The following is a 10,402-nucleotide window of genomic DNA, read 5'->3' as shown; positions in this document are numbered from 1 at the left end:
CGAGCGGAACGATGTGCAATTGACCGCTTGTAGCACGATACGCATCTAGCTGCATCCGGTAGATACAGGAAATTATCCAATGTATTAGTAACCCAGCAAAAAATACTTCAGCAGTAATAGTTTAGTTGCGCTTTTTGGTATACATGAGTCGGTGGCAATAACGTAAACGAGTAATCAAAATAGTTTTATGATAATTCGTTTACGTTATTGCAACCAATTCATGCAGTATAGATGCATGAAAGGTAGTTCTGTTTTCCTTCACGCCAACAATGCTATACTCAAGATTTTATATCACTTCTGAGCAATATTTCTATTAAAATGAGCAATTATTTAAGCGCTATGTTTCGCCGATTCGATTGTTTTGTAAGCAGTTGGTACTGCCTCTCTCCCTTACAATCCTGCTGAAATAGTGCTACATTTTTTGCTGGGAAGTCGCCTATCCACGTCTGCCTTTGGCTGTCAAATGTCCACAATATAAGCAACCCATGCAATGAACTGACTGAGAATTGCCTTCTATTGCATGAATTAATTTCTATCAACAAAAATCACGCCTATGCAGCAACGCACAGCCACTAAGCTGTGCAGCATATTGCCTAGTTAGTATACCCCCTCCTATGGTGAAAACTTAAATTGATTATATTTTGGGAATGTGTTTTATTTTCTTATATTTATTTATTATCATATATCAAATACGCTACGTCTTAAGAATCACAGTTACGAATTATTTTCGGTCTTGGGCGGATGCGTAGTAGTGGTATTGCGTTGACGCTTTCCGTTTGCCGCCTGCATTTGTTTGTTGTTTACGCGTTGCTTGCGATTCTTGTTATTCCTCTTGAAGGGCTTGCCACCTTTTTTATTGTTACGGCGGCGTTGTTTGCGTTTTCTACGATTCTTAAGTTGTTTACGTTTCTTATTTTTACGTTGTTTACGCAACTTCATCTTGCGTCGGCGTTTTTGCATACGTTTACGTTTTTGCTTACGTTTCTTGGCCAGCATTTTACGTTTGTGTTTTTTCATTTTTTGTTTTTGTTTCTTGGTCTTTTTTGTACCGACTTTCTTTAGGCGTTTTTGTTTATTTTTTTGCTTTTGATTACGTTTACGCATAGCTTGCTTGCGTTTACGTTTGCGCATTTGTTGACGTCGTTTGAATTGTTTCATATTTTGACGTCGTTTCGGGGCATTGGGTTTTGTTTCCTTTTGTTTTCGTTCTTCAACGGAAGTTTCCTTATGATCATCATGGTTCAATACCGTTTTTTCGTCGTCGTCATCTTCGTTATCACCATCGGCCTCATGCTCCTCATCTTGATGAATAATATCTCCATTTTCTTCCTCATCATCTTCTTCGTGGGCGTTGTGAGCTTCGTTTTCCTTGTGTTCGCTCTTCTCTCCATTCCCGTCATCGGAACGAGAAGCTGGCGGTGGTGGTGGAGGAGGTGGTGGTGGTGGTGGAGGCGGAGGTGGTGGAGGGGTACCTGATGGTGGAGGCGGTGTAGCTGTTGTTGAAGGTGGTGTAGCCGTTGTTGGAGATGGTGAAGGTGCTGGGGAAGCTGTACCAGGACATGGTGCCGTTCCTGTGCCTGTACCCGTACCCGTACCTGGTGGTGGCGGTGGCGGTGGCGGTGGTGGTGGCGAACATGCACATGGGGGAGCTGGTGCTGGAGCTGGAGCAGGGGGTGGTGGTGGAGGTGCAGCTGGTGGTGGAGGAGGTGGTAATGCAGGTGGTGGAGGCGGTATTACAGGAGGTGGTGGTGGTAGAGGTGCCACGGTTGTCGTCGTAGTTTCACCCTTTATTAAAGTGAGTAATCCAGCAACATCAGCATGTCGTCCTTGAGCATTTTGGAGTTTACTGTAGAGCCGATAACCCAACTCTTGTATTTCCTTGTCTTCTTTGGTAACTGTAAGGGTAAAATTTTATTTTTCATTACTGAATGACATATTTTAAGATGGTGGTAAATACATTTATCCTAGAGAAATGAAGTGGAAGAATGGAGAAGAATCTTGGATTTGAAGTAACTCCTGTAAGACGTAGTAATGGCCAGCAATAACCAACTACCTAATTTAAGTCCAGTCTCTATTCGTTAGCTTAGATTGGTTGGTCCCTATTTACCTTGTATTTGCAAGGTCCTTTTGACCGCCTACTCTTTTCGCCAGGGCCCTACATTCCAGGTTATTTAAATATATCCTGTCATTCCTCATCGATTTCCGATGGTGTTCAGTTCGGAGAGTTTCACAGTTTTTCTAATGGTGTGGGCTACGCTGCGCTACAAAATGAAAGTCCATTTTTATTGAGTCCCGCTGATGATTGCGAAGTGAATGTGATTTAGCGTGATTAACCATCCAAATGTCATGTGTTTGCATTAGTCACGAAAATAATCTCTTCATGTGTATATATGAGTAGCGAACATTGGAGAAGTACGCTCACGAAAATGACCTAGCTCACGAACATAGGAATGCTTACTAGTTGAATTCGCTTACAATTGCACACAAAAAAATTTTTTCTGATTCAATCACGAAATTAATTGATCCAATTAATTTTTAATTGAAATGTCTTCAATCACAGAAATGATAGTATCAATTAAAAAATTAATTGAAGGTCAATTAAAAAGTTAATTGATCCAATTAAAAAATTAATTGATACTATTATTTTTGTGATTGATTTTTGTTTCAATTAAAAAATTTGTTGAATCAATTAAATTTTTAATTGAATATTTTTTCAAACTCAATTAAAATTTTAATTGGAAAATTTTTCGTGAAATTTTTTTGTGTGTAGTGTCACCTAAGAGATTAATAACGCTCATGTTTTCAGTCAGCTCTCCCAGATAAATTACTCATAAAATTATTCATGAGTCACGACATTTCTGATCGTGTGAGTAGGGATTTTCCTTTCCTTCCTTTTTAACTCAATTTCTAAGTCCAGACATTACTGTTCTCGTATTTCCAAGACTTTATTTTTGTACCAAGTATATCCAGTAGTGGTGAATCACAAAAAAAAAAACAAGTATATACGGCGGTAAGTTCAGCCAGGCCGAATCTTATGTGCTCTCCACCATGGATTGCGTAGAAACTTCTACGAAAGAGCGTCATCCGCAATCGAATTACTTGGGTTGTGGTATTTTAAAACTTCTTAACATCGTTTTCTAAATTGTGAGTTAGTCTATATGTGGTAGAGAGCCAGAATTGAAATATGGGGGTCGCTTATATGGGTGCTACAATTATGAACTTGATATGTACCAATTTTTGTGTGATTGGGAATGTACCAAATTTCAAATGACTCGGATGAAATTTGCTCCTCCAAGAGGCTCCAAAACCAAATCTCGGGATCGGTTTATATGGGGGCTATATATAATTATGGACTGATATGGACCACTTTTGGCATGGCTGTTAAATATCATATACTACCGCCACGTACCAAATTTCAACCAGATTGGATGAATTTTGCTTCTCCAAAAAGCACCGGAGGTCAAATCTAAGGACCGGTTTATATTGGGGCTATTTATAATTATGGACTGATATGAACCAATTCCTGCATGGTTGTTGGATACCATATACTAACATCACGTACCAAATTTCAACCGAATCGAATGAATTTTTCCTCTTCCAAGGGGCTCCGTAGGTCAAATCTGGGGATGGGTTTATATGGGGGCTATATATAATTATGGACCGATTTCGACCAATTTTTGCATGGGTGTTTGAGGCCATATATTAACACCATGTACCAAACTTCAACTGAATCAGATGAATTTAGGTCTTCCAAGAGGCTCCGGGGGTCAAATCTGGTGATCGGTTTATATGGGGTCTATATATAATTATGAACCGATGTGGACCAATTTTTGCATGGTCATTAGAAACCATATGCTAACACCATGTACCACATTTCAGCCGGATTGGATGAAATTTGCTTCCCTTAGAGGCTCCGCAAGCCAAATCGGGGTATCGGTTTATATGAGGGCTATATATAATTATTGACCGATGTGGACCAATTTTTGCATGGTTGTTAGAGACCATATACCAACACCATATACCAAAATCAGACGGATCGAATGAAATTTGCTTCTCTTAGAGGCTCCGCAAGCCAAATCGGGGGATCGGTTTATATGGGGGCTATATATAATTACGGAACGATGTGAACCAATTTTTGCATAGTTGTTAGAGATCATATGCTGACACCCTGTACCAAATTTCAGCTGGATCGGATAAAATTTGCTTCTCTTAGAGTCCCCGCAAGTCAAATTTGGGGGTCCGTTTATATGTGGGCTATACGTAAAAGTGGACCGATATGGCCCATTTGCAATACCATCCGACCTACATCAACAACAACTACTTGTGCCAAGTTTCAAGACGATAGCTTGTTTCGTTCGGAAGTAAGCGTGATTTCAACAGACCGACGGAAGGACATGCTCAGATCGACTCAGAATTTCACCACGACCCTGAATATGTATACTTTATGGGGTCTTAGAGCAATATTTCGATGTGTTACAAACGGAATGACAAAGTTAATATACCCCCATTCCTATTGTGGAGGTAATCATGAAATTAATTGATCCAATTAATTTTTTAATTGAAATGTCGTCAATCAAGAAACTGATAGTATCAATTACAGTTTTACTTGGGCATAGAAAATATTTGATTAAAAAGATATTGAAAATTTCAATTAATTTTTTAATTGATTCAATTAAAATTTTAACTGATTTTTGTTTGTTTCAATTAATTATTCAGTTAAACTTCAATGCAATTTTCAATTAACTTTCTAATTAAATCAGTTAAGCAATTACTTGAGTTTTGCAATCGGCATCGATTAATGTTTTTAATTAAATTGTTAATTGAAAGAAATAATTATTTAATAAATACTGCGAAAATTTTCATTCTTTTTATTAAAAATCTTTGTGTTCATAGTTTGATTAAAGCTCTGATTGTATAAATTAATTTTGTAATTAAAGACGTAACTAGTTTCATTAATTTTCTTAATTAACTTTGTACTTTTATTTTGATTAAAAAATCGTAATATGGTAAATCGTAATATTTCTATAGAAAATTTTCTCAAAATTTTATTTCTAAAGAAAATTAACTCAAAATTTTATTTCTTTAGAAAAATTTAGTCAAAATTGTATATCTACCACATAGAAAAAATTGTCCAAATTTTATTTCTATAGAAAATTTTATCCCAATTTTATTTCTATAGAAAATTTTCTGAAAATATTATTTCTACAGAAAACTTAGAAAATTTTATCCAAATTTTATTTATATAGAAAATTTTGTCAAAATTTTATTTCTATCGAAAATTTTTTCAAAATTATATTTCAATAGAAAATTTTGTCGTAATTGTATTTTTATAGAAAATATTGTCAAAATTTTATTTCTATAGTAAATTTTGTCAAAATTTTATTTCTGTAAAAAAATTTGCTACAATTTTATTTCTATAGAAAATATTGTCAAAATTTTATTTCTATAGAAAATTTTCACAAAATTTTATTTCTATAGAAAATGTTGTCAAAATTTTATTTCTTTACAAAATTTAGTCAAAATTTTATATCTACCACATAGAAAATTTTGTCAAAATTTTATATCTATAGAAAACTTTGTCAAAATTTTATTTCTATCGAAAAATTTGTCAAAACTGTATTTCTGTAGAAAATTTAGAAAATTTTATACAAATTGTATTATTATAGAAAATTTTGTTCCAATTTTATTTCTATAGAAAATTTTGGCAAAATTTTATCTCTATAGAAAATTTTGGCAAAATTTTATTTCTATAGAAAATTTTCTGAAAATAGAAATGTTTATCCAAATTTTATTTTTATAGAAAATTTTGTCAAACCTTTATTTCTATAGAAAATTTCTATAGAAAAATTTTATTTCTATTGAAATTTTAATTTAATTTCTATAGAAAATGTTGTCAACATTTTATTATACCCATCACTGTAGAATAGTGATGGGGGTATAATAAGTTTGTCATTCCGTTTGTAACACGTTGAAATATCGATTTCCGACTATATAAAGTATATATGTATTCTTGATTAGGGAGAAATTCTAAAACGATGTAGGCATGTCCGTCTGTCTGGCTGTTACAGCCTTCAATAATGGAGCTATCGTCCTGAAATTTGGCACAGATTCGTGTTTTGTTTGCAGTCAAAATTTTAATTCTATAGAAAACTTTAACAAAATTTTATTTACATAGAAAATTTTGTCAAAATTTTATTCCTATGGACAATTTTGTCAAAAATTTATTTCTATAAAAAATTTTGCCAAAATTTTATTTCTATAGAAAATTTTGCCACAATTTTATTTCTAGAGAAAATATTTTCAAAATTTTATTTCTATAGAAAATTTTGTCAAAATTTTATTTCTATAGAAAATTTTGTCAAAATTTTACTTCTTTACAAAATTTAGTCAAAATTTTATATCTATAGAAAACTTTATCAATTTTTTTTTCTAAAATAATTTTGCCAAAATTTTATTTCTGTAGAAAAAATTGTCAAAATTTTATTTCTATAGAAAATTTTCACAAAATTTAATTTCTATAGAAAATTTTGTCAAAATTTTATTTCTTTACAAAATTTAGTCAAAATTTTATATCTATAGAAAACTTTGTCAAAATTTCATTTTTATAGAAATATTTGTCAAAATTGTATTTCTGTAGAAAATTTAGAAAATTTTATACAAATTGTATTTTTATAGAAAATTTTGTCCCAATTTTATTTCTATAGAAAATTTTATTTCTATAGAAACGTTTATCCAAATGTTATTTCTATAGAAAATTTTGTCAAAATTTTATTTCTATAGAAAATTTAGAAGATTTTGTCAAATTTTTATTTATATAGAATTTTTTATCAAAATTTAATTTTATATAGAAAATTTTGTCAAAATTTTATTTTTAATAGAAAACTTTGTCAAAATTTTATTTCTATCGAAAATTTTGTCAAAAATATATTTCAATAGAAATGTCAAAATTTTATTTCTATAAAAAATGTTGTCACAATTTTATTTCTATAGAAAATTGTGCCACAATTTTATTTCTATAGAAAAATTTTCAAAATTTTATTTCTATAGAAAATTTTGTAAAAATTTTATTTCTTTAGAAAATTTAGTCAACATTTTATTTCTATCGAAAATTTTGTCAAAATTATATTTCAATAGAAAATTTTATCGTAATTGTATTTTTATAGAAAATTTTGTCAAAATTTTATTTCTATAGAAAATTTTATCAAGATTTTATTTCTATAAAAATTTTGCCACAATTTTATTTTTGTAGAAAATTTTGCTACAATTTTATTTCTATAGAAAAAATTGTCAATTTTTTTTTCTATAGAAAATTATCACAAAATTTTATTTCTATAGAAAATGTTGTCAAAATTTTATATCTACCACATAGAAAATTTTGTCAAAAATTTTTTTCTATAGAAAAATTTGTCAAAACTGCATTTCTGTAGAAAATTTAGAAAATTTTATACAAATAGTATTTTTATAGAAAATTTTGTCCCAATTTTATTTCTATAGAACATTTTCTGAAAATTTAGTTTCTATAGAAATGTGTATCCAAATTTTATTTTTATAGAAAACTTTGTTAAACCTTTATTTCTATAGAAAATTTTGTAAAAATTTTAGTTCTATTGAAATTTTATAATTTTATTTCTATAGAAACATTTTATTATACCCATCACCGTAGAATAGTTATGGGGGTATAATAAGTTTGTCATTCCGTTTGTAACACATCGAAATATCGATTACCGACTATATAAAGTATATATGTATTCTTCATTAGGGAGAAATTCTAAAACGATATAAGAATGTCCGTCTGTCTGGCTGTTACAGCCTTCAATAATGGAGCTATCGTCCTGAAATTTGGCACAGATTCGTGTTTTGTTTGCAGGCAGGTTCGAGGTTCAAGTTCGAAGACAGGCTACATCGGTTCAAGTTTTGATATGTTTTATTAAGCCGTAGTTTTTATCGAATTTTCCTGAAATTGGAAATCTAGAGGTATTTTAGGACCATCAAAAAAGGTACTGAAAATGGTGCCTATCGATCCATGTTTTGGTATAGCCCCCATATAGACCGATTTCCCGATTTTGCTTGTTGGGCGTCTAGAAATTATTTTTTTCTATTCGTTGTGCCTGAAATTGAAAATCTAGAGGTATTTTAGGACCAAATATTTGTGTGTCGAAAATGGGGTGTATCGGTTATGTTTTGGTATGTACCCCATATAGATCGATCTACCGATTTTACTTCTTGGGCATCTAACAACAGTATTTTCTATCCGATTTACTTGAAATTTAAAATCTAGAGGTATTTTGGGACTATAAAGGGGTGTGTCTAAAATGGTCCGTATCAGACCAAGTTTTTGTATAGCCCCCATATGAACCGATCTCCCGATTTTACTGCATGGGCTTCTAGAAACTGTATTTACTATCCGATTTGCCTGAAATTTGAAATACAGAGGTATTTTATGACCACAAATAGGTGCGCAGATAGTGGGGTGTATGGTCCATGTTTTGGTGTAGCCCCCATATAGACCGATCTCCCAAATTTACTTTTTGGGCTTCTACAACCAGAGTTTTTATCCAATTTGCCAGCAATTAGATATCTAGAGGTATTTTAGGACCATAAAAAGCACCCATATAGACTGATCTTCCGATTTTATTTCTTGGGCTTCTTGAATTCGTAGCCTGAAATTGGAATTCTAGAGGTATTTGAGGAACATTAAGAGGTGTGTCGAAAATTGTGAGTATTGGTCCATGTTTTGGTATAGCGCCCATATAGACCTACCTCCCGAATTTATTTCTTGGACTGGAATATTTTGCAAAATCTACCAAAACATCAAGAATTCTACCAATCTACCTAACAGTAAAAAAATCTACAATTTTTGGTAGAATTCTACCAACTGTGGCAACCATGATCACACTACGTCGATATCGAAACTGAGGCCATACCAATTCTACTAGTCATCTTCTAGCCATGAGCAACTATCACTTGAAGCAAAAAGAAGCCGTCTGAAAACCAAATTCCTCACCAATACACAAGTATCCGATTATAAACGAAACGAATAACCTAGCAACGATTCATCGTAATGTCAACGAGATCTTTAAACGGCGAAGTATTCATTAACAAGCGACCATCAACGAACCAAACCGAAGTTCTCTTAACTACCGATCTTTAAAAAATTGAAATTCTCATCAACTATCGATCTGCAACAAACCGGCATTCTCATCAACGAAGCGAAGTTCTCATCGAGTACCACTCATTTAAAAGTTGTCTCCTAAAAAGTAAATAAATCTTCTTATTGAAAACCGTTGCCATGTTTGCCTCCAACGAACTTTGTTTGGTCCGAAAAATATATTTTGGACTACAAAAGAAAATTTAGTTGGTCTAAATTTTCGTTTCCGAGAAAAAAAAAATAATTTTTTGTGTGGACCAAATCCCGAACTTTTCACAAGCTTCTGAATTGGAAGACTATGTTAAACCAAACCTGGAGTCACGGATTTCCCAAGTCATCCCAATACAGCAACAAGGAGAAAATTTCGCGGAACAATAAATCGACTGTTTTCTAGGATAACCATTGCACCATGGGAGCCACCGTGGTGCAATGGTTAGCATGCCCGCTTTGCATATACAAGGTCGTGCGTTCGATTCCTGCTTCGACCGAATACCAAATAGTTTTTCAGCGGTGGATTATCCCACCTCAGTAATGCTGGTGACATTTCTGAGGGTTTCAAAGCTTCTCTAAGTGGTTTCACTGCAATGCGGACGCCGTTCGGACTCGCCAATAAAAAGGAGGTGCCTTGTCATTGAGCTTAACATGGAATCATGCAGTACTCAGTGATAAGAGAGAAGTTCACCAATGTGGTATCACCATGGACTGAATAGTCTAAGTGAGCCTGATACATCGGGCTGCCTCGTAACCTAACCTAACCTAGGATGTATAATCGAATCGATTCGTGTTTGCTCTTTATAGTCAATTTCAATTTACTTCTTTTAAACTTACCCGGTGATGGCAGGGCAACAGCTGTACCCAGTACCAACAATAACACTAAGCACTTTTTAAAGTCCATTTCGCTTGGCTTAGTTGTTGGCGAAACGTAATCCTTGACAATATCGACAATTTTTTCTCAGCACCCTAATAAGTCTATACCGATACCATGGATAAGCGTAGTTTTAACGAGACACTATCGATGAATGAATCTAAGAACTTTCTCTTATCTTTTTATATATTTTTGCAAAAAAATATTTGGAAAGCCTATTTCCTATTTTTGACCTACATTGAAAAAAATCAAAATTTCTAAAAAAAGATTTACTGGCATTTTAAATTTTTTTCTATTTCGAGAACTGTTTAGTAATTCAATATTAAATAGAAAAAAAAACTTCAAATAAAATTCAAATGAACCAAATTATTAATTCCAAAAAATTTGGA

General features: G+C 32.6%; 1 protein-coding gene across 1 annotated transcript; it reads right to left on the bottom strand.

The window, feature by feature from the left end:
• Positions 1 to 714: 714 nt before the first annotated feature.
• LOC142231153 (uncharacterized) lies at positions 715 to 10,043 on the bottom strand. The gene is made up of 2 exons (XM_075301771.1): positions 9,977 to 10,043; positions 715 to 1,895 (listed from the first exon to the last, which is right to left on the bottom strand). Exons 1-2 carry the CDS (start codon positions 10,041 to 10,043, stop codon positions 715 to 717), a joined length of 1,248 nt encoding a protein of 415 aa, XP_075157886.1.
• Positions 10,044 to 10,402: the final 359 nt, after the last annotated feature.

This window comes from Haematobia irritans, chromosome 3 (genome assembly GCF_050003625.1).
Source record: "Haematobia irritans isolate KBUSLIRL chromosome 3, ASM5000362v1, whole genome shotgun sequence".
In the NCBI taxonomy this organism is placed as follows: Eukaryota; Metazoa; Arthropoda; class Insecta; order Diptera; family Muscidae; genus Haematobia; species Haematobia irritans.
This window is presented reverse-complemented; position numbering and strand designations above follow the sequence as displayed.

What these genes read in the sequence shown, in the direction of transcription:
- LOC142231153 (XM_075301771.1), bottom strand. Translation starts at nt 10,043, where the DNA reads ATGGACTTTAAAAAGTGCTTAGTGTTATTGTTGGTACTGGGTACAGCT. An exon ending in TGTTGCCCTGCCATCACCGG is followed by an intron (nt 1,896 to 9,976) that starts GTAAGTTTAAAA and finishes TTACCCTTACAG; the next exon opens with TTACCAAAGAAGACAAGGAA.